Genomic DNA, 25253 nt, shown 5'->3' with positions numbered 1-25253 from the left:
AAACTCATTTTTAAAGCTAAACTGAGCAAGCAGCAAAAGAAATAAAAAAAGAGTGTTTCTTGCTTTGTTTCTGCTTGTCTTTTTCTTATATATTATATCTTCTGTTGTTTTCCCATTTCTCTTTCTTCACTTATTGTAGCTGATCTCACATTTTGCTTTCTTTTTCTTGGTTTCCATTTGATTCAATTTATATGAATGTACTCTCCGTCTTACCAGGTGTGAGCAGAAAAATTGAGAGGGAGACCAGAGACATGACCCCCAAGATGACCACCATGGCGATCCCAATTCCCTTCCAGTTCCGAGGAGGTCCAACCGTGCTGCCAAGGTCCTGCTCAAAAATCAAAAGTAACTGCATTAACTTTTCCCCTCTCATACACACAGTCCCTGCACCGCTGTGGGAGAATGTATTAGTGCTGCCTCATTTGCACTGCCTCAGAGCGGGGATTTCATGTGAGACTTGTGCATCAGTTTTATTTTCTGCTATGCAGGGGGGCGAGGTTGGTGTTTCAGGGCTTGGAAGCATGCATTCTCGACTGTTTTTTGAAGCTGATTCCACTGCAACAAAGCCGAATGGATGAGAAGAGCGAGATTTCTCTTACGAAACAGTATACTAGATGTGTTTTGTGCTCCCGGAAAGCCTCTCTGACAGCCAAGGCTGAAGAAAAAAGCTATAGTGGTGTATCTGACGGGTTACGAGACCATCAGTCATAATCAGGAACAATAAACAGCCGCTTCAAGGCTAGTGGAAAATCACTACTGGTGGCAGAGAGCGGGAGCCGTGGAGTAAGTGTTTACTCATTGACTGTCTACAAAACTTAATCTTCATTATCTCTGGGTCTTATGTTTGTAGTCTCAAAGGAAGAAGCGAAGCCATCGTTTCTTACCTTCCCTGAGGGGTAAAGGTGAATGAGAGATCTGTGTTAGGGGGGCTGGGGGATAAAACTCATAACTTTACCAGCCAGCATTCTGCAGACTCCTTAACCTCAGATGTTTGAGAACAAAAAGAGCACCACGGGAGCCGACTGCCTGCCATATCTCACCTAAACACCTGGCTGGCTGATAGCTCTGAATACAATAGAAGTAGGTCTAAAAGGATAGGTAAAAGGATATCAAGCCATGACTAAGTTGTATAAGCAGCACACTTTAGTATTGTAGTATGTTTGGAAAACCTGTTTGGTAACAATTATTAGAGGCAAAAATATAGCTTCCACAAACTTCAATATTAAAGTGCTGACGATCATTAATATTTTCAAACATAGACTAAATGAAATTAGCAGGTTTGTTTCGATGGCCTAAATTCACAGCTTCTAAAAGTCTAATTAGAGCCTCTGAGTTCTTGGATTCTGCTCATTGTTGTGAAACAAAAAGATAACTTCAAAAGCTTCAGAGGTTGCCAGCATGGATTCTCGCCAGAGGTTCATTATTAATAGATCTTACTGGCTGCTCTACACAATTAAAACAGCTGCTGATAGTGTCTGATAAATCTATCTGCACTCGTTTGGAACAAAATTGGCCTCTTTTCAGATTCCATGAATCTATAAAACTTGCGCTTCAGAAAGTCATTTGCTTACATCAAGGAGATCCAAGATCAGCTCAAGGCTTACTTACTAATTATGTGAACCAATAATGGTCTTAGATCAGAGTTAAACACTGAAAAAAATATATATTGTTTTCCAATAAAAATGCACCGTTTGAAAGTTTGGAGTCATTGAGCTTTTTTTTTTTTTTTTTTTCAACAAAGATGCATTTGATAAAGAGTGATTGCAAAACCACATTATATTATTTATTTTTTTTATCTTGGATTAAGCCTATTCTTCTTAACTGGAAAATTATCTTAAGCATTGTATTAAGCATAAATGTGACATAATTTAGTGAGGTCAAACATACTTTGCACAGTTGGGTAGGAAAAATAAACTGGAAAACAAGACAAAATACTGATTAAGCTGACACTGATTTTGCTTTATAAGCTTGTGACCCACTCACACTCCCCTATATAGTTATGGTGGCAGCCACAACAACACAATTAATGTAATTTGTTCACACTGTTGAATACAACACTGACACTGTTTTCATTTCAAAGGCGTCTCACTCATTACGGGCTCAGAGCCCAGTACTGTCTATGTTAAAGCTTCATCAGCTCAGTTTCCACAGGTCCCCTGAGCTCTGAAATGATACTGCACTCCCAATTAATGACTGTTTTGGGAAATGGGAGAACCCTGATGAGAGAGTATCATAAGACTTGTATGTTAATGCATGTTATATTGGGAGAGTAATTTCCCCATCTGAGGGATGCAGTTCTGTTTTAACCTCAATAAAGATATTAAAATTCAGTAAAATTTACTACTATTTTTAATTTAATTAAATTTCATGCCACTGCCTTTTTTGGATAATCAAGTGAATGAAATATTGTACAAAGGAATGTGGGGGAAAAAAAGAAAGCATCACAGATGATATGTTTAAGGCTCTGAAAGATAGTCCATGTGACTTCAGTGGTTCAACCATAATTTTATAAAGCTACCATGATACCTTTGTGTGCAAAGAAAACAAAAATAATGACTTTCAGCAGTTTTCTCCTCATCCGTGTCAGTCTATGACGTGCGTTCTCAAACCCAAAGAGATTCTATTTAAAAGTTACGACTTGACCACGCCCTCCTAAAACGGCTTGTTTAAACACGCCCCCACATGTCTACATCACTGAGTGGGAGGATTTGAATAACACTACCCAAGGCGTAACTTTTATTCTCGCTGTAGTATTGTTGTTGCTATGTGAAAATGAAACTACTTTGCTTGGCCTTCCAAAAGAGGACATAACTAGAAATCAGTTGATAAGTTGTATTTACAAAATTGTTCCAGAACAGTTCAAACTCAATTTGACGGAGAACTGATTCTTGAAGTTTGGAGAGTAGCCTACAATCCAGGCTGTTCTGACTCACAGCCTGTAAGTAATGTTTTCGTATTTAAAGAATTTGCCACTGATTATTCAAATGCATTTACATCACACGCTTGAGACATTTGGCCAATCACAATGTACTGGGATAGCTGGCCAATCAGAGCACACTTCGCTTTTCAGAATGATGAGCTTTGTAAAAATCTACGTGTTTCAGAAAGGCAGGGCATAAAGGAGAAACAATAATTTACATTATGTGTAAAATAATGTTTTTTAACCTTAAACTACATAATCGTATTGCATTACACCAAATACACAAAATAATGTTCTTTTTTAGCAATGTCATATGACCCCTTTAATTTGTGTTCCAAAGATGTTACGTAGGTCTTACAAATTTGGAACAACATGAGGGTGAGTAATTAATGGCAGAATTAAACATTTTTGGGTGAATGAACCCTTTAAATCAGATTGCATGATTCATTCTCTATATTATAGACAATGGTCTTTAAACCCACATATTCCAAATCAAGTTTTATGATTCTGAGAGCCAAAGTGAAAAGAGAGGTGACAAATAGAGCCATGAAGAAAAGTGACAGAGGCTGGCACTGGTGTCAATGTGACACATTTTCAGCCGGGCAGAGTCCCAAGCAGACAGATTTCTCATTGTATTCCACTCAAGCGCTCAGTTCACAGACCAGCAGCTCTACAAAGCTGTCAGTCACATATATTGTGCCACTCCTGCAATGCAGAAAGCAAGGCTTTCGCGTGGGCGACAGTCTCATCAGAGATGCTCCCGTGCTATAGGAGAGGGAAAGAAACATGTCTGAAGGTTCGATGATGTACATCACGTTAGGAAAATCTTAATGTACCAAACACTAGCAGAGGAGATCGATACCAAGTGAGAGGAACTCCAGCGGGAAATAATTAACATGAGAGCATGGAGCTAATGTGAGCGTTCTCACCGTTCAGTGTTGTCATGTGTGAAGATTTTCCTAGTAGAAAACCAAACACCTGGGTAGAAGGAAGCGTGACCTTTGATTCTTTGGGATTACAAGAGGGCTTATATTTTCTGTTAGGGTAGTTCACGTCCAGAACAAACATTTACAGATAATTAACTCATTACTCTCATTCCTCTTATTCCTTCAGTTCACTCAAAATACATAAATACACAAATAAAATATGAAGTTACAGCTTCATCTGTTTCTAAATAAATTGCATGTGAAAAAAAACGTTATTAACTTTTAAGTTTTTGTTTTAATAGGCTGACATTTCTTATGATCTGGATTCCATGAGAAAACTATTTTACAAGGCACTGATTGAAGTCCTAATGTGATTCAAGCTAATAGTAAAAGGTATTAGCCAATTCGTCAATGTAAAAATAGTTGCACATTGCCATGAGATTGTGGAATGTCATTGAAAGTGAAAAAAAAGTGGAAGAGAGCGCTGTTCATTCACTCCCTCTCTGCTCCTGCCAGCACTTGACTCCTCCTTGAGACTTGAACCAGTGACCTTCTAGTAACTAGTCCAGCTCTCTAACCATTAGGCCACACCTGCCCCAGAAAAGGGCTCATCTGATATTTTTGAACCCAGGACCTCTCGCACCCTAATCAAGAATCATACCCCTAGACCAAGAACCACATAAATGAGATTGTGGAATGTTCCGAATGAACTGTAAAAATAATAAAAATAATTTAAAATAATAAAAACTGCTTTTGAATGGAACTGTTATTGATCCTTATGTCAATCAGTCAGAAGTACAAACTTAGCAACAATCTGATTTATGAATGCTACTCCTGTCAGAGAATTAGAAGTAAACACATACATCTCACTGATGTCTGAGTGTCTGTCTCACTTCACGGATGTTTGCCATTCCAGCTGAAAAACATACAAATGAAGCAACAGTGCAATTTTTCACTATGCTCTCTAGGGATTCTGACTGCTTCCATTGGGACAGAGTAATTCATAAAAGAGACCCATGGGAACCTCTGAACTACAGTGTTTGTCCATGATGAAAAATTACTTTGAGCCAAATCATAGAACTAAAAAGATCCATCTGAGCTTTGCATAATTCTGGAACATATGGCTGAGTCCTATTAAGCAAACTGGAAGGCAGTCTTTCAAAACCCAGAGGGCAAACAAATGACCTGCAATCCAATAAATATCAGCTATGACTGGTAAATGATGCATATGAAACAAATATTGACAAATTCATTACATTGAAGCCAAGGCATGTCTAATTGTAATGACTGATGCTGACTGAATGGATGGGGCCATGGCCGATATCCATAAAATGTGCCCCTAAATGTGTTATTCTGTCAATGTGTTAGCTAGTGATAAACGAGGGGCATTAGATTGTTGAATGTCCTTAAAATAGTTGGACAGACACCATACTGAATGATAGCAAGCATTGAACACAGATGGTTTGTTTTGCTGTACAAAGCTGTTTCAATTAGAAAACATCTCCAGGGGCAAAGGATAAAAAGTCAATTCACTTTACTGACAGCAACACTTTCTTCTTCTTTAGAAGATTTTTTCAAACAACCCACATTAAGACAGACATAATTTAATCAACTCCAGCACCACACTGATTGCTGCCAGGAAATAATTGCTGTTGTTATGAGTTATGCCTAACATATCACACTCACACACACAATTCAAAAAATACCTTTACCAGGAGTTACAGAAAAGAAAACAGCAACACAGATTTGAAAATGGTTGAGCTTCTATGGACCTTATGTTGCTCCACCCATTTTAAGCACTGCATTGGTTGTCTTCTGGCTTCCGTTTGCATTTCCACAGCGTGAAGGTTTGCCGTACGAATTTGTTATGACATCCGCTTTGAACAATACAATGTGCCTTAACCTTTGTTAACTCTGCAATACACTTCATCAGCTAATACTCTTTCAGAGATAGAGCTACCGCAAAAAATGGAAGTTTAAAGACAAAATTGAAGATGGCTGCACAATTGTTTCTTGCATAAGGTCTTGCAATATCCTCCTGATACAGTATATTCACCTGCATGCAGAAAATGTACAAATTAGTCTAATAAATTAGATTTTATTAACAAAAGATAGACAAGAGTAATCAGCAACAAGCCTACTAAATAAATACCGTAAATTAAATAGGAATGAAGTGGATAAGATTGGGTATTGTCAGAGCTACGTTATCTGGAAAGATAAACTGATACTACTCTGAAAGAAATAAGGTGAAGAACCTTATTATGCAGGAAAGAAATAGGGAAAAGATTATTTGTTATCAATTGAAATCAGCTATATAATATCTAATTTAAAAGAGAAAATCATATACTGATAGTATACAACACTGCCAAGGTTTCTGGAAGTGATGGATAAGTGATTTTATGATAGCTGTGTTTTCTTCCACTGGATTAGCTGGTAACAATGTTCTCGGGAATGGGAATGGAGCAGGAATCTGTTTCGACAGCCTTGAACACGAAGCGCTGGAAGATGCTGATCACCAAAGGGTCCTATAATCTGGAACACGCAGATGTGGCCCTGGAGTAGGTGAAGAAGGTCCTTAGCCTGGCACACGCAAGCAAAGGTACCTTGGAGTAAAGGTTTGCTCGCCAGAGCTTAACCTTGTTGCAGATGTCTGTGTGTCTTCGGCCTCTCCAGGCTAGAGACTCAGAACGGAGGTTGATCTGCTATCGTCTCACTGGAAGCGCCGGAGACTCAGAACTTCTGTGTTTCTGTTAACGTCTTTTCCACTGCAGTACTCAAACTCAGAACTTGCTCTGTTAGTGTCTCGCCGTAACAGGACGGAGACTCAGATCTCAGAACAGTGTAGCTGTTATTGCCTGTTCCCTCACGGGACTCAGACTCAGTACAAGGAGTGTCTTTTGGGAAGGTACCTTTATTCCTTCCAAAGAGGAGGAGATTGCAATTTGGCGCTTCTCCATTTTCAGGTTGTGATCGGCTGTTTCCATCAGACGCTTCTTTCTTCCTGTGGAACTTATTTGCATAGTCCAAACACAAAGTTAGGAAAGTGTCACTAATGTTCTACCAGTGCATTTCTCACTTTCCAAACCACAAGCGGAATACATTTGGCAATGTTACGACCATATTAAGTCCAAACTAGATGAAAAAAGATTGAACTGGCATGCATGCATTCATTTGTCCATTAACAACTGAGTTTGTGTAAGATGTTGCACTACACATCACTGCCACTGAGAATGAATATTTCTCTGAATAAGTATAAGACATGTGTGTTGTAGTTTGCATCAGTTTAAGGTTGGAGAACATAGTTATGAATGGATTTGGATGGAACTCTGTGATCTCTCTTTGAATATTTATGGAATATTTATGGTTGTCACAGGTCAAAACCTGAGGAATCAGTCTGTTAGTGGGTGAAGGCCAGAAATTGGATTTGGACCGATGAGAAGTCCTGTCCTACCTGGGCTTTGTACCAAAGGTTTATTTCCTGCCCTCTAAGATTTGTCTGGCTGTTGTCCAAGCATCTTTATCTGATGGTGCTGGACAGTTTGCTTATGTTAGTCCACCAAGAAGATCCAATCAAAATGTAGCAAACCTTTGTCCACTTTTGTGCTCAGAGAGGGGTCCTGCCATAAACTGAGCCCCCACTACAAAATGATCAATTAAAGGATAATGGGAATAAATAAACAAATAAATACAAAAACAAAAACTTCATAATTAAAGGTTAATAATGATAGTTATAATAATAGTCATACAATGCAATCTAAACAAAGTTAAAAGGACAAAATTAAAAATTAAAAACATAATAGCCCTAGACAGATCTAAAATAAACTAAAAATAACAGTCATACAGTGAAAATTAAATTGCATTGAATATATAAATGAATAAACAAGCAAACAAACATACATGCATATTTAACTTAAAAAATCAAAACTTAACCCTACAGACAGACAGTGTTGTGGGGAGTCAACCATTGTTGTCTTAGCCTTTTTCAAAAAATGACACGCTTCACCTTTAAAAGCATTTAAAAACAAGATCAAACGGAAACATTCTGTCTCTAACAGTGTAACCAACAAAACAAACCAGCTGTATAGTCATAATGACCTGCTCTTGATGCGAGTTCAACACATTGATGCCAAACATATGGTGAACTCCATATGCTCAGCTTCCGTGACATTATCCAACCCGAAAACACTATTCCAGGACAGCCTACAAACTCTAACCCCCTGTGTGCAGCTTCGTGACACCAGCAAATGTGGCGTTACACGATTTCTCCTCTAAATTACATTTTGTGAATACTGAATTCTATCATTTCTTCATATTTTTAATCCCTGTTGTTGATACTGAGTTGCACTATGTTGCTATGGTGCTCTTTCATATTGCTCCCGCAGAAGCTGTCACTGTCTGCATGGGAAGGATGTCATAACACGAGGAGGTGGAGAAAAGGCACCTACGGACCTTTCATTATCCATCCACAGAGTAGCTCTGATCCAGAGTCATGACAGTGTCTGCAGTGCAGCCTCTGTGTGCTTTCGTAGCTCTCGTGAGAAAGTCTTACCGCCCTCCTTCACTTTTCAAACAGCCCACAGGTCCTCAGCTTCACAAAGGACCCTGTGGATGGAGCACAACGGCCCCCACAAACCTGTCTCCTTCATTCTAGCTACAGTCAGGAAAACATCTCAGAGTTGTTGTTCAGCATGCCACAGACTGAATCATAAATGTCAGATATGACTATGAGTAAACAAGGATGACACATTTATGAGCTAATGTGATTTGAAGTCTCTGGAACAGTTTGTTTTTGTGTTGGATTTAATGAAAAGAAATGAAAAACATGATGAAATACATCAATGATATTGTACAAAAAATATATAAAACTCTCTCTCTCTCTCTCTCTCTCTCTCATATATATACATACATATGAACACTTGAAATAATTAGGTTCTTTTTACATATTTCAAAATAAGTGTCTTAGGTTGACCAATGTTGCATTTATTTGATTAAAAATACAGTACAAAATTTTTTTATATTATATTTTCAAATATTTTTGTTTTCTATTGTAAAGTATTATATATATATATATATTCTACCTTTATTTATTTAAGAGTGAAATATTATATCAGGCCTTTTTTTTTTTACCTGAGAAATTGATTGAATGTCAAAAAGTGGTTGTCACTTATAAGTTCAGAGCCAGAGCAAATGCAGATTTGCTAAAATAATAACTATTTCCATACTTAAAGTTTCTACATATTAAGCTAAAAAAAATGAGAATTAGAATTTTAACATTGAATAAAATGACACACTTCACCTTTAAGTAAATGTAATTCATTTTAGCCAGTGATTGCTTATATAAGTACATTTCAACACTATAATGTAAAGTGTGACCCAATCCTCATTAGACAATTAAATGATTTAGAGAAGTCATCCCCGAATACAAGCAAGCGTTGTACTGTGTGACAGGGCTCTACATTCTGCCTTTACTGTGGTAATGAGAGGAAGCTAATTCCCACAATTCATTTTGAAAGATGTCACTGCACGCAAATTGTCTGACTAATCACTGCAATTTAAGCACCAACCACTGAATACAAATATAAATGGGCTTGGGATTTTTTTTTGTTTTTTTTTAATAAAGTCACATTTGTTGATGGACTTCAAGAGTGGACTACTATTGCATTACTAGAATATATATACACACACACACACACACACACACACAAACACACACACACAGCTCCATATGTTTGGACACAGGAACAATTTGTATTACTTAAGCTGCTGACAAAAACATATTTAAATTACAGTTACATAATGAATATGGGCTTAAGGTGCACACTCTGAGCTTTTAGTTTGAGGGTATTCTCATCACAACTGGAGGAAAGGTTAAGGAATAACAGCTCTTTAATATGTACCTCCACCCTTTTTAGAGGGACCATAAGTAATTGGACAATTGACTCAAAAGCTGTTTAATGCAGATTTGAGCTATTCCTGCATTATTTCTACATCATTTAATCAGGTAAAAGGTCTGGAGCTGATTCTATGTGTGCCATTTGCATTTAGAAGCTGTTGCTGTGAAACCACATCGCACAGTCAAAGTATCTCTCCATACAAGTGAAACAGACAATTGTTAAAGTAGTTCACTTCCAGAACAAAAAATTACAGATAACCCCTTTTGTCATGATGTTCATGTTCCTGTTCATGTTTTTTTCAGGATTTCTCTCCATATAATGGACTTCTATGGTGCCCCCGAGTTTGAACTTTGGAAATGCAGTTTCAGTGCAGCTTCAAATGGCTCTATGTGATCCCAGCCGAGGAAGACAGGTCTAATCTAACGAACCGATCGGTTATTTTCTAAATACAAATTACAATTTATATACGTTTTAACCATAAACACTCATCTTGTCTAGCTCTGCATGAACTCAGTTTTTTTTTTGTTTAGTTTTTTTCTCCTCCAACTTCAAAATCATCCTACATCACTGTTTTACCGTTTTTATGTAAAGGACATTTGTGCATGTTCAATTTTTATTGGGTCAGTACTTCTGCAGCGTTGTAGGGCGATTTTATTTTATATTTAACAATATACAGACCAGTTCTGCATATTAGTTAAATAATCTATATCATATAAAATATTTAAAAAAATTTAACTAAACAATATCGGACAATCTCGTGTCTCATGGACATTAATGGGCTACATGTATCTGCACTGAATTGAATATGCTTTAATGAATATAAAGTGCTGCCATCAGCATAGCATAGAATGTTTGGAGCTGAATCATTTACAGCTGTCAGGCAATACTGTCTAAGAAATATGAATTTAATTGGCACCTAGCTGGATTGAATGAGAAGGCACTAAGCCTTACTCACAAAGATATTAGACGCAGAATGCTTTATTAAGGATCTTTCAGGCAAACAGAAAGCCCACTCAATCATGATCAGTCTCGGAGTAACTGTCAGGACGTGCTCAGAGTATCTGACTAAAGCGCATAGCACAAAGTCAGCTGGAATCATGGTTTTCCTCTCACGGTAATGAGATGCATTGGTTTTTACTGAGGTTTAGGATATGAAATATGACCATGATCTGCATTTTGAATAAATAACATCTAACTGGAGGTGTTTGCAGACACATTCTTTCACAGATATACTCTCCGTCTGAGCAAACTTATCACAGTAAATCACACCTTTCGGAAAACTGCCAAAAAAAAAGCGCACTTAAAGAATTATCGCTGACCATTCTCCGGCCAACTCCAGCCATTTGATCCAAAACTCACTGAACAGTGAACGCGTGCTGTGAAACGGCTCCTCGTGAATAGAGCCATAACAAAGGAAAGACTGGAAAGGGTGTTATGCAGCTCAAATCGATGGCACAAAGTAGTTACATAATTAATGAGCTTTTTGTGCGGCTTTGTTCACGTTAACATTTGAAGCAGGTGACAAAGTGGTCGCTGTCTCAGGACACCTTCTACCTGTCAATAATCTGAGAGGAAAAGATTTCTAAATATAATTTTCTCATATGTATCTCTGACGAATAACACTTTCCAAATGGATCAATGCTCCAAATAACATTTTAATGCTTTTAAAATATTAAACATTTTAGTGCTTTTTAAAATATTAACTTCATATCATATTAAATGATATACATATATGTATGTAATATGATGTGACGTGATATAGGAATATATTTTACTTAATATATATATATATATATATATATATATATATATATATATATATATATATATATATATATATATATATATATATATATTTTATACATAGTTTTTATATTATATTTTATGTTATACTTTATTTTATATTGTAGTTTATATTATATATATTTTTTTTATATTTTTATATTCTATTTATTTATATACATTTATATATATATAATCTCTAGAGCTTTTCTTGCTGAGGTAAGCATAAGTTGCTCTGACATGAGAAGAGTAAATTCAAACCTTCCCATCATGGATAGAAAATTTCCTGTCACTGAACATTTAGATGATGAACCATCATTTTAAAAGCGCCCTCAAGGTCCTTTTTTTTCCTTATTAGAAATGTTTTACAATATAAAGGTTTTGTAAGTATGTTTGAAAGCATATCACCAACCTATAAAATTCAAATTATGTGACACCAAACGTTATCACAGTAAAAAGCATAACTTTAACCTGTGAAATAAATTATTTGTGGCTAAGAACATCATTAAGTGAAAACACAAAGGAAAGAAAAAGCAAAATATTTTTATGCTTTCACAAAATAGTTTTATGTTCAATAATATCTGCACACTAATTGCACATTGAATTTCATCAGTGCAGCAGTTATGTAAAAAAACAAATTACAGGAATGGTTCAGAACATTAGTTTTCAGATGAGAAGGGGGAAATAATGCAAAAAAACAACAACAACTAATTACTATGGGTGTTTCTTATCTGTTTGAAACAGAGCTGTATTCACAGTCCCACACACTTGCTATATGAGACAATCATGACTAAATAGAATTTGCACACTGAAATTTTCTATAACATCTTACATCTTACATTTGGCATCATAGTATTGACAATCATACCGCTGTGTTGCTTCTTCTACTGCTTCTTATTCGCAAACACAAATGCAGAATCAACAATAACATTTTGTCACAGTGACATTTCTGACATGTCAGCACTTCTCTGGCCGTTTATCGCCATCGCTCTATGCACGCAGGTGGCTTTTAATGGTCGTGGCACCAGGCAGAATATATGCAAATGAGCTGGATACTACAAAAAGAGGGAGTGATTTGATTATGTTTCAGTTAAAGATGCATCATATGAGTCAGCTGCAACCATAGAGGAGGAACGCTGCTCCTTCACACTCCCTTACACTCTAACAACCTTCTAGAATAAGCCCTTACATAAACATTTCAAAAATAAGTGCCATTCACTTGGTGATCATGCTTATCAGTGCAGCATGAATTCCTGTGCAAACGCTGACCAGGAGCAATGCTATTCTACAGATCGTGTTTCCTGGCAAGGAGTATAATCTGTATTTGAAAGGGATATGGAAATCATGTTTATATGGGAGAGAAATCTATCAAGAACACATGAGCAGTTACAGTGTATTTCACTCCAAATTCAAAGCAAAATGAAGAAAATGTAGCTGGTTTTAGGATCTTTTTTGCATTGTTGGCATTATTTACGCAACAATTAAGCACCATTGTCATTAACATAGTGCAAAAATGCTATATTATTTAAAATATGCTTATATCAACTTTATTGTCCATTTAAGAACAATTATGATGCTAGTGTAATAGTAGCTACTTTCACTGCTTTATTCTTCCTGTTATTTACCCGTAGAGGCTAATAAATCTGAAATCTCACACATTCACAATATGTATTACAGTAATATAATATTTGGCCTTAATTTGGCATGAAAACAATGCCACAACTCACAAACACTCGTGTCACGTCTTAGTCACATGACAACAAAAGGGCTTCTTTTATGTTGGTTTGCTAACACTTTGATTTTGCAGACTAAGATTTTAAATATGCCAAATATTTTTTTAAAGAAAATATAAAACATTAAAAAAAAAAAAAATTATAAGCCTCTGAACAGTTACACCATCTAGACTTGTTTATTATTTTAAAACCAACAAATAATGTTAAAATGAGTTTTAAGTCATTTTGTATAAACTATTTTAAATAACATAAAGATCCGGAGAGTCACATCATTGACTCTTATGCAGATTTTTGTGTAAGATGGATAAAGAGTCTCAGATTCTCGCGTCTTTGAGACAAACGCCCAGAGCTCGTGCCATCTTCACATCACTTCAAGGCAGCTGTCAGCTTCAGTTTCGCGACTGAACGACACAAATATCGAACTCAAATATCAAAACCTTTAAGGAAATTGAAAACGACAGCCTGGCATAAATCTCTTCGGAAAATTTCTACTTCAATTAATCAGCGAGTCACTGGAAAGCACTGCAGTAGTAACCGGTGGAACGGAGCAAAGCAGATGGACGGATACGAACGAACAGCTCCACCGAAAGTATGAATGAAAACCGAGGCGAATCAATACGAGCAACACCTGTGCTGAAAAAGCACGTGTTTAAATCTACTCTGACGGGGACATTAGTGAAAACAAGCTTAGATACAGTTCAAAAACAGGGTATGAAAGAGAACAGTGGTCGCGTGCACGGATTTGTATTCTCTCGCACATGCACGCGCTCCTTTGCTGCGGCTCTTGTTCACACAGATTTGTAAAATACAGCATCAAAACCGTTTTATCATCAGTCTGTATTCAAGCTTTGCGCATGCAAAACATAAAACATGCTGTTAAGCTTTGTTTACCAGCTCCGTTGTCATGTTCTGCTGTGTGGTGGCAATCATGTTTGCAGGCTTCAGCACAGATCCAGCTCCTAATGCAGTTCACTGCTCTTTCAGCACTTCAAAGCCTTGTTTGAGTTCGTGCTGCAAGTTGCTCTACACACCACACTGGCGGATCCCTTTAATAGGATGGTGTAAAGTTGGCCATCTCTCTCTCTCTCTCTCTCTCTTTCTCTATCTCCCCCACTGTTACAGTGTCAGTGCCTATTGACCGACTAGGATATTAATCAAGACAACACGCTGCTTCTGGCTCCTGCCTCTTTTTCTAATTTGTCTGAGGCATCAGTCAGTGAGCTTAGATAGATAGATAGATAGATAGATAGATAGATAGATAGATGATAGAACATAAACATAAATAATCACATGCATCTGCAGAAAGGAAATATTATTTATTTTTATATTATTTAGGTCTAATTAATTTATGTTTATGTTTGGCCCACTTAAATTACCAGCATTAAAAGCAGCTGTAGGAGCAGGTTTCTTAATCTTAGATGCATCACAGATGTATATAAAACCCACTTTATTCTGTGAAAATACTGAGTACAATTTTATTCAGAAAATATTTATTATCATTGAAATTACATTATTACATTTCTTTTTTTTCTAAAACACTTTGTACTATGCATTGTTTATTTATTAATTAAAAATATTTTAACTACTTTTTTTTTTATTCATTTATTTTTGGTCAAATACGTTTATTTAGTTTTAAATCTTATTTTTATTATATATTCATTAGCTATAATTATTTATATTGTTACAATGCTGTTCTCTGATTTTTTATCACAGACCTCTCCCATGTCTTAAATATTTACACTAGGTTTAAATAACGACTAAGTGGAGATTAATTTTACCTTTTTTTTTTAAGAAACTACATTATGCCCAGTGTAAACAGATAAACTTCTTTGGCTCAGATGTTGTCCAGCATGTGTGGCGATGCCCTGGTGAGGAGTACCAAGAAAACTGTGTCTTGCCTAGAGTCGAGCATGGTGGTGGTGGTGACATCATCGGGGGCTGCATGAGTCTGGTTGGTGCTGGGGAGCTGCACGTCATTGAGGCAAACATGGTTTCCAACATGTGCTGTGACATACTGAAGCAGAACATGATGCCCTCCCTTCAGAGACTGGGCCACAGGGAAGTATTCCAACATGACTGAGAAAGCTGAAGGTGATGGAGTTGCCAAGTAACATGAACATGCTGAACAACTCCTTGTTCAAGCTCTTGTTCTGTCCAGGCTGGATTATTACAATGCCCTCTTGGCAGGTCTTCCAGCCAACTCCATCAAACCTTTACAATTAATTCAGAACGCGGCAGCAAGATAAATTTTTAATGAGCCAAAAAGAATACATGTCGCACCTCTGTTTATCAATTTGCACTGGCTACCACTAGCTGCTCGCATAAAATTCAAGGCATTGATGTTTGCCTACAAAACTACCACTGGCTCTTACCCATTGGCACTGGCACCCATATACCTAAATTTGTTACTTCAGACTTATGTGCTCTCTAGAAGCTTGCATTCTGCAAGTGAATGTCACTTGATTGTGCCATCCCAAAGATGCACAAAGTCACTTTTACGGACTTTTAAATTAAATGTTCCCTCCTGGTGGAATGACCTTCCCAACTCAATCCGAGCAGCTGAGTCCTTAGCCATCTTCAAGAATCGCCTTAAAACACATCTCTTCCATATTTATTTGACCCTCTAACTTTAACACTCACTATTCTAATTCTATTCTTAAAAAAATCTAACTACCTTTCTAATCTTTTTGTATTCTATTTTTTTTTCATTTATTATGCAATTATATATGTGTGTGTGTATGTGTAAAGACCTCTAACTAGCTTGGTCTATTCTTTTTTTTTATTCTATCTGTTTCTATTTATTATATTATTTAAAATGCCATGCTACGTGTACTGTGTTATCCTAACTGAGACTTGTTATAGCACTTATATATCATTGCTCTTTTTGTTGTTTTTGATTGCTTCCACTGTCTTCATCTGTAAGTCGCTTTGGATAAAAGCGTCTGCTAAATGAATAAATGTAAATGTAAGTACGTCTCCAGACCTGAACCCTGTTGAGCACCTGTGGGGCATCCTCTAGTGGAAGGTGGAGAAGCGCCATCTGTCTAACATCCAGCTGCTCCGTGATGTCACAATGAAGAAGTGGAAGAGGATCCCAGGAACAACCCGTGCAGCTTTGGCAAATTCCATGCTCAGGAGGTTTAAGGCAGTGCTAGATAACAATGGTGCTCACACAAAATGTTGACACTTTGGAAACAATTTTGACATATTGACTGTAGGGTGTACTCACGTTTGTTGCCAGTTATTTGGACAACAATGACTGTATGTTAAGTTATTTTTAGAGGACAGTAAATCTGTACTGCTGTACAAGCTGCACATTGACTAGTCTAAAGTTGCCTACTGTATATCTAATTTTCATTTATATAGTATTGTCCCTTGATAATAAAGTGGTCGCTGAAATGGGAGAGGGCTTTAGTCACTTTTGTGAGATACTGTACATATTTTGAAAATGTTCAGTGTACTTGTATAACTATTATGCAGACGCCCAAAGACAACAAGCAGTAGAAACTGTACAGCAGACTGTACTGTACAGCCCGTACGTACTGGTACTGCGTTGACGCACATACGTCAACACGCTCGGCCGCCGTTGATTGGCCGGCGGGTACATTTGAAACGCAACTCTTCTAGACGCTAACGTTAACAACATATCCGGGTAAACTAACCTGGTTGAACAAACCGGTGCGGTTCTTTTGTCCCTGGGGGAAAAGAATATATATTTTCAAGTTTGAATTTTGAAACACATCGTTTCATACACAAGGCTGGGGGTCTACACAAATCCGTAAGTTAAAATATCTAGTGACTTAGTGTTTGTTTGTAGCGTTTGTTCCTAATGAGGAGTCGTTTGATCCATGCTAACGTTAGTGTTTTACTGTATTTCCATCTTTCAACTTTGATCCTATCGTGATGATCCTATCGTGATTTATAAGAGGTTATGTTATCTACAATTTTAGTCTCATTTTGTCAGCAAAACGAGCTTGTTACCATATTCATTAGCATTATTGTGTTATCTAGTACACTTTTTCAAAGGTCTTAAAAAAATAAGTTATGAATATTCCACATCGTCAATTTATTATGCACTTTTACTCTTAGAGTTTTACTACTAACTTTACTACTGTTATTTTGTGTATTTTATTCGGATACATATTAATATTAAGTATTTGGCCACGCCCCCAACATTATGTCCAAACAGTGGCATGTATGGTATTAACCATAATCATATGCCAAAGTTGCCAACTTCAAATAATTAGCTGGGTCTCTGTCTCTATCATATAAATTAATTAGAAGCAAAATAAATCTACCTTATGTAAAAAAGTATACACACTTTAAATGTTTTTTTTCTGCAATACAGGAGGACATGGAGACTGCTGTGATCAATCTTCACAGCATTTTTGAAAGCATGCGGGCACAAGTTGATGTTCTCAATGAAAGCATTGAGCCCCGTAAGTACTTGTTGTGGTTTGAAAATGTCAAATAAAATACATGCATGCACTAAATATTCACTGCCATTCTTTTTCTTTGTCAGAGTTCATTCAGATGGCTTTGAATTTTGAGGACAGCCGTCGTAAATGGCTGAGACTCGAGCAGGAGCTGAATGCTTGTAAGGAGGTGCTCACCAAGGCTGAGACAGAGCGAGGAGCTCTAGAGGTCAAGCTCAAACATGCCCGCAACCAAGTAGATGTGGAGATCCGTAGGAGACAGAAAGCTGAGGCTGACTGTGCAAAATTGGTTTGTAGGCATCTTTTTGCATGTTGCTTGTGTTGTGGACTTGTTCTCTGAATTTAGGCTAAAACCAGTTGTTTTCTTGCACCGCAGGACCGTCAGATCCAGCTCATCCGGGAACTGTTGGTGACTGAAGGCTCTAGTAACAGCATCCAGTTAAATGAGGAGCAGCGCTCCGCTCTGGCCTTTCTGAATGTCCGTGTCCAGAATCCTGCAAACCTCAACACTAGCCGACGGTGAGAAAACGAACATGAAACCACATTATCAACCTATTTTACTTCTGTAATATGATGGATTTCTAGGAAAACCTGCTTATTCTGTAAGAAATCTTTCAGGATGATAAGATATTTTAGATGCCATGGATGACTCAAATATGAATGTCCTTTTGTGAGGGGACCCCACTGTAAAATTGAACGGGCATCTCTAGAGTTTATTTTGTGAATACCCCATATATGCTGTGAAAAATTCATGCTATAATTAAAAATAATGCTTTTTTTTTTGCATATTTTTTTCTACTTATTATAGTTGTCTATTGTTTTATTTACTTTTTGATTTGTATTTTTTAAAATCTAATTTAATCTTATTTTCTTATTTGAAAACACTTTCATTAAACTTCCTACGAAACTCCTTGTGGCAAAAGATACATTTATATAATGTTGGTTATTTTTCTTTCTTTCTTTGGACTTTTTAATGGACTATATCTTCTCCATAAGGAGATAATTACATGAATGTCATAAAAGACAAAAGAGCTGGTTTTCACGATTTAATTGTTTCTTATTTCTGTAGGCTGTAACTTGTCTTACCTTCATTTTGTTTTGTTTTTTCACACACTGTGCTAGACTGACCACCATTGATGAATCCGCCTCTATCCTGTCAGATATCAGTTATGATAAAACTGATGATTCTTTGGTATGTCCTTTCCTTGAATATTAAAATCATCATTCGTATATGTAGGCTATTCCTGTCTCAAACCTGACTGAGAAAGTGAAACATGTAATTTAACATTTTAAACTTGTTAGACTGCCTCATCTTTTATTGATTTAGTTTAGTTGTTGCAGTAATTAAAATTTTTTTTAATGAACCTTTCTTTGAAAAAAGGACTGGGACTCTTCTGCAATCAGGGCTGTTCGTCTCAAGAAACGTCAAAAGAGAGTAAGCTTCCCAACAAAGCTGTATTTAATTAAATTACTTCCAAATTTCAATCAATATATATGATTATTTAATCTGTCTCAATGCAGCGCTCCTCCCGAAACCACACAGACGGCCCCCCAGCTGCTGCCAAGAGGTCCCGTTCCACCGGCCGTACCTCTGAGAGAGTAAGATTGGCTTACATTAGCACAAGAATGACTCTTCAGTTTAAAGGCTCCCTGCAGGGCTTTGCTTTAGTCATTACGAGTAAAATGTTTCCATATAGGAGTGTGGATATTGGAAGGTTTTGTCTTCTCTTGACATTGTGAGAGCCAACAAGCTATTCCCTGATTGATTTTGATGTCTGGATGCTGTTAATGTCCAGTTAATACCACCATATTTTAGCTTGATGTATAATTAGTTATTAGTAATTCAAGTCACGTTTTCTCAGGGTAATGAGTCTCTGGTGGCTAAGACCACCGTGACGGTGCCCGCTGATGGCGGACCCATTGAAGCTGTCGCCACAGTGGAGACTGTTCCCTACTGGACCCGGAGCCGCCGAAAAACTAGTAAGCCCACTTCACTAAATGTATTATAGTGATTCGTGAGTGCTCAGTGCAGAGCAAGAGAATATTTGAGTCATTGATTATGCAATTTTCTTATTGGCTGAATAATAATGTACAGGCTGCTGTATTACAAACAAGCTCCACAGTGGGTCATGAGATATGGTTGCAGGATCATAAATTATCAAACGGGGTCAAAGATTAATTTTATTCTAATAATTTAACACTTGATTTGTAGGAGTCTGGGGTGTTTCAAATGAGCCCAATGAGTCTTAAATTTAATCTCTTGTTAAGGTCTCCTGGTATGTAAATATTTATTCTTTATGCAGGGGCTATTTTGTAGGGGATGATTTTCTTGATCATTTCTCACACGCTGAGCCTTAGCATTTCTGTTTAAGTATTCTGCAGTAGTGAGCAGTGCTTCTCTCGGCTTTGTTCTTCAGCTGCTGTGGAGTGGGACACTGCTGACACTGACTCTGTTCAGTCTATGGATGTGTTCAAGCAGCCCGGTCAGCCCAATGGAGAGATCAAGACGGAGCCCAGCACTCCCCAGGGCAACGGAGGTGTCCGCCTGCATGAGTTCGTCTCTAAAACGGTATGATGCGTTGTTGCATACTAATTTTCTTTTAATCTCTCAAATCAATGCAGTGTTGGTTCTATTTATAATTTAATTGTGTAAGGGATTTTAAAATTTGGTTCATGAGGGATATATCGCTGAATGAAAAGCTAATAAATACAAATTAAATGTGAAGTTTTAACCATAATCTGAGCATTAACCGAGAACTGTTAAATCTAAAATCTCTTTTTTAACTTCACAAAAAGGAAGTAGTGACTGATCGTTCTTCAGTATTGTGATGCACACACCAAGTAAAGTTTCAAAGCAATAAAACTGTATCACTCCAATTACAGTCAATGAAATGTTCTACATAGGTCTGTGTTTTTAGCCCTCACAGCTCATATCTTCCTGGCTCTTGTAATTCTTCTTAGGTGATCAAGCCAGAGTCTTGTGTGCCATGTGGTAAGAGGATCAAATTTGGGAAGATCTCCCTGAAATGCAGGGACTGCCGTGTGGTGTCCCACCCTGAGTGCCGTGAGCGCTGCCCTCTGCCCTGCATTCCAACCATGACTGGGACTCCAGTCAAATTTGAGGAGGTGACAAATCCTTATCATACAGCTTGAGGATAAGCATACCTTATTCAATGATTGCTTCTGGTGTGATTTAAAAAAAAATTTCTCCAATAGGGCATCCTAGAAAATTATGTGTCCACCTCCTCTCCCATGATTCCTTCACTAGTGGTGCACTGCGTTAATGAGATTGAGCAGAGAGGCCTGCATGAGGTAAGTCAGTAAAGATGCTGAAATCTTTAATACTAGACAAAACCGGTCCTGCATAAAATCTGCATATTGCTTTGATAGACTGGTCTGTACCGAGTGTCTGGCTCTGATCGAGTGGTCAAGGACCTGAAAGAGAAGTTTCTGCGTGGGAAGACCATTCCCTTGCTCAGCAAGGTGGAAGATATCCATGCCATCACTGGTCTCCTTAAGGACTTCCTGAGGAGCCTCAAAGAACCCCTGCTGACTTTCCGCCTCAACCGTGCCTTCATGGATGCTGCTGGTTAGTGTCTGTCTGAGTGTACACCTCCCTTCAAAACAGGGGTGTGTGACATTGACAAAAAAATAATCAAAGTATTTTCTTGGATTTTACAGAGAACGATATTTAGATGATGATTTGCTGAGTGTGTTATTGTGCTGGTATACTACCATGGGACTACCATGGACAGCTGACTCCTAAATTCATTCAGTGTGGTAGTCAGTTCACACTGATAGAAATTAATCTTTTCCAATATTCTTGAATGTTTTTTTGTTTTTTTTACCTTTTATAAAGCCATTTCTCTAAAAGTCCATTTCTTACATTTAATCTATGAATTAGAATAATAAGAATTTGGGCTGCATTTAATGAATTGAATGCATTGTAATAGACCAATTCATGCATTGAAAGAACTCACTCTTATTTTCGTCTATGCTGCATTTACAGTATTTGATGAAAACTACAGTAATATTGTGGAAAAGCATTACTACGGAGCCCTGCACATGACATGCAAAAAAAAATAAAAAAGTGTGCGCACTATTTAATAATTAGTTCCCTCAATGTACTAAAACATGCACATGATTACTATTGCATTCCCTCGATTTACTATTGCGTTCACTCGATTTGCTAAATCGTGTGCCCAAATAAGGAAATCGAGGGAACGGATTAGTAAATCGTGCGCACAATTTATAAATCGAGTGAACGAAATAGTAAATCGCGGGAACGCTATAGTAATCATGTGCATGTTTTAGTACATTGAGGGAACAAATAGTAAGTCGTGCACACGATTTAGCCTGCTATATTTTCCTGCATCCCATGTGCGGGGCTCCATACATTGCTATTAAAACGAACTAACTATATTTTAATGTTGTTGTTTTTTTTATTGTAATTTATTAATGTGATGGCAAAGCTGAATTTTCAGCACCATTACGCTAGTCTTCAGTGTCACTTGATCCTTCAGAAATTATTCTAATATGCTAATTTTGTGTTCTAGAAACATTTACATTTTAGTAATGTTTTAAACAATTATGCCGTTTAATATTTCTTTGGAAAACATGATAAATTGACATGGGATTCTTTGAAATTGAAAGTTGAACAGAACAGCATTAATTTGAAATGGATGTATTTTGTAACATTCTGAAGTTAATTGTAATTGTTTTTTTTCTTTCTCAGAGCTGTCCGATGATGACAACAGTATCGCCTTGATGTATCAGAACATCAGTGATCTTCCACAGCCCAACAGAGACACTCTGGCCTTCCTCATCATCCATTTGCAGAGGTAAACGGCACACACAGTCTCTGATTCTACTGTCTGCTTTATTGCTGGTGCCACTTGCTAAAACTAATTATGAAACCAAATGCGTTTCTTACCAGATTACACTTACATTTGTGACATTAAAAGTATATTCCAGGTTTAAAGCATCTTGAGAAGTTTGTGTAAAACATCAGTGCCTTAAGGGGTTTTTGTACTGGAGGGTGTAAGAGTCTAAATGTTTATTTTTAAGCATTACCAGAAACTTAGCTTTAAGGATGATCGTTATACTCTTGATGTGGTGTTACAGTTGTGTATTTTTAATTTATTTGTGGTGCTGTAGACATCAGCATCTATTCAACAGTATTTAACAGTATTGAACTCAACAAACAAAACCTCAATAATAATACTGATACATTGTTCTTTCCAGATTTGTATGCTATAAATCTTGGATACTTTTTCTTTCCTCCAAATGTTTCATATTTTCTCCTTTTTTACAGCAATTATATGCAATCTAAGTGACAAAGGAACTAGGTTGCAGACATCTACCCATCGATAAAAGTTATTGTATGGGTTGATGTATTCAGTCCACTTACACTAAATAAAAATAAATGTTATGTCTGGATATTAAATGGGAAAAAAAAATGATTACATCACACATCGTTTTTATGATGGTTTGTGCTGTTAGTTTAGTAACACTGTCTATTTATCTTAATTTGGAGTAAAAATCTTGGATATTAAAACCTGACACTTGTCAGATGTGAGATGGATTATTTCCATATAATGAGACTATTTCCATCATGTTCAGGGTGGCCCAGAGCAAAGATACAAAGATGGACATAAGCAATCTGGCTCGGGTATTCGGGCCCACACTTGTGGGTCATGCCGTGCCTGACCCAGATCCAATGACCATCCTGCAGGACACAAAACGGCAGCCGAAAGTAAGCGACCTTAATTGGGGTCTGGGCTGTGCAAAAGTGTGCATTTTTACATTTTAGTATGTTTGCCCAGTTTTTTTTTACCAAGCTTTTTCCCTCTCTTTCACAGGTGATTGAGCGTCTCTTGCGTCTGCCTGTGGAGTTCTGGAGTCAGTTTATTATCAGCGACAATAACCCGGGTCACAGTGATCACATGATCATCGAGAACGCCAATGTCCATGCAACTCCTGATCACAAATGTATGCATTTCATAGCCAGGCATAAAAATAAAAAATCAAACAATCCCGATATTGAATTTAGTGTTTGTTTTTGTCATGCTTTTTTTTGTTTTGTCCTGTAGCAAGTATGTTCGGGCCCCTTACGACTCCTGACCAGCAGATGAGCAAGACCCCATCATCCAGCTCTCTCTCCCAGCGCATGAAGAATGCAACTCTCAATGCAATCACTCCAAAGTAGGCTATGTTTGAATCCTATTACATTCTACCAGTGTTGTTGGAGTAGAAGTGAACCAACCATCATCCTGTTTTCAGGTTTTCGAGCAGGAGCAGAGCTGCAGTCAGCGTCCCTCGCCAGGGGCACTTCTTCGCCTCTCCTCTCCTGAAGTAGCCCTGAAGCTCCTCAAGGCTGAGTTTTTTTTTTCTTTGGGAAACAGCTGCAATATATTACATTATCCTACTCTCATATTATGTCTGGTTTGTCCGTCAGTTTGAACCATATTAGCACTACTCTTTTTATCTGTCGAGATTACTAGTTACATTTGTATTTTAGTCTCTTTTAAATGTTTTAATGTACTGCTAAGATTCTCGGAACCAAAGCGATGGGCTGATATAAGCACTTCCATCAGTCACTGAATCCTCTATTAGAAACAGAACATGCATCAGGTTGGGAGTTCTTTATCAAGAAACCTGAACTTGGTTGTAGCATCTAGAACAAAAAAAGGTTTTGCTGTATGCAAGATTTGCACGTAGTATAATCTGTATGTTCTGTGTTTTACATGGAAAAACAAGCAAAATCACAATTTCTTAGAGGGTTCGAGGCTGTAGTGACTACCAGGTTTTTCTATGTAGAGTGTAAACTGTGTTTTTAAACATGGACAAGCTTAGATTTTACAGCCAGTAGGTTTAATACAGAATTTAAGATGCTGCTGATGTTAAATTTGTTTAAATTATCCATTTGTTGCTTTGAGATATGCTGTGCTAAGATTTGTGCATAGAGAAGTTTAAGACAAGAAAATTGAGATTCAGTTTGTAAGCAAAAACTCTATTGGTTGTTTTGATTGGGCATTTTGTCTTTCACCTTCATAATTGCTTTTGATCATAAATGAACATGGCCAGAATTCTTTTTCATTTTCACTATGGCATTGATTTATGTCTTTAAGCAGTTTTGGCTCAATTTATTAAATTGTATACCGTATTTAAAGTATAAAACAAAACAAAAAATGCTGCCCTCTGGGAGAGTTGTGTGATTTTGAAGGATCTAGTGTACCTCGTTCAATTCATAAGATTATACTGATTGGACACACTTTACTGTATACACTTAGTGATTTTCCTTTCAGTGGTGCAACGTTTTCTGGACCAGTAGTTGTGCAGCACTGAACTGTCAAACCTCCATCGTTTTAAAAGGGCAATTGTTTTACTGTGTTAAACATTGAAGTTGATTTATCAACTCGGTTGCTTTTCAATTTGAGTGGTGTGATATTTTGTAAGACTTGTGCTGTTTGTAAAATACACTCATTTATTGCAAGTTCTTTGTGTCTGTCTTTCTTAACACATTGGATTGGTGTTTAGAGTTGGACTGAAGTGGCTAGACT

General features: G+C 37.1%; 2 protein-coding genes across 3 annotated transcripts in view; one reads left to right on the top strand and one right to left on the bottom strand.

The window, feature by feature from the left end:
* The window catches only part of LOC113041523 (inactive dipeptidyl peptidase 10), a 38704-nt gene extending 24323 nt beyond the window's left edge, over positions 1-14381 (bottom strand). Inside the window, exons 1-2 of one of the 2 annotated variants that reach the window (XM_026200118.1) lie at positions 14147-14381; positions 214-328 (exon numbers count right to left, since the gene is read on the bottom strand). In XM_026200118.1, coding sequence (XP_026055903.1) covers positions 214-328; positions 14147-14185 — 154 coding nt within the window. In that variant the 5' untranslated portion in view covers positions 14186-14381. Of the gene's footprint in view, positions 1-213; positions 332-14146 lie in introns of both variants that reach the window. The other variant, XM_026200117.1, reaches the window with a different exon arrangement.
* Positions 14382-16869: 2488 nt separating this feature from the next.
* LOC113041525 (rac GTPase-activating protein 1-like) lies at positions 16870-25186 on the top strand. The gene is made up of 17 exons (XM_026200120.1): positions 16870-17033; positions 17604-17694; positions 17778-17980; positions 18068-18210; positions 18814-18883; positions 19073-19126; positions 19213-19290; positions 19554-19671; positions 20109-20260; positions 20653-20817; positions 20908-21003; positions 21082-21280; positions 22427-22532; positions 23314-23446; positions 23553-23682; positions 23784-23895; positions 23974-25186. The coding sequence occupies exons 2-17, from the start codon at positions 17610-17612 to the stop codon at positions 24047-24049; spliced, it is 1920 nt and encodes a 639-aa protein (XP_026055905.1). The 5' UTR covers positions 16870-17033; positions 17604-17609; the 3' UTR covers positions 24050-25186.
* The last annotated feature ends 67 nt before the right edge of the window (positions 25187-25253 follow it).

Source organism: Carassius auratus, chromosome 23 (genome assembly GCF_003368295.1).
Source record: "Carassius auratus strain Wakin chromosome 23, ASM336829v1, whole genome shotgun sequence".
Classification (NCBI taxonomy): domain Eukaryota; kingdom Metazoa; phylum Chordata; class Actinopteri; order Cypriniformes; family Cyprinidae; genus Carassius; species Carassius auratus.
Note: the sequence above shows the minus strand (reverse complement) of the source record. Positions and strands in the feature narration are given on the sequence as shown.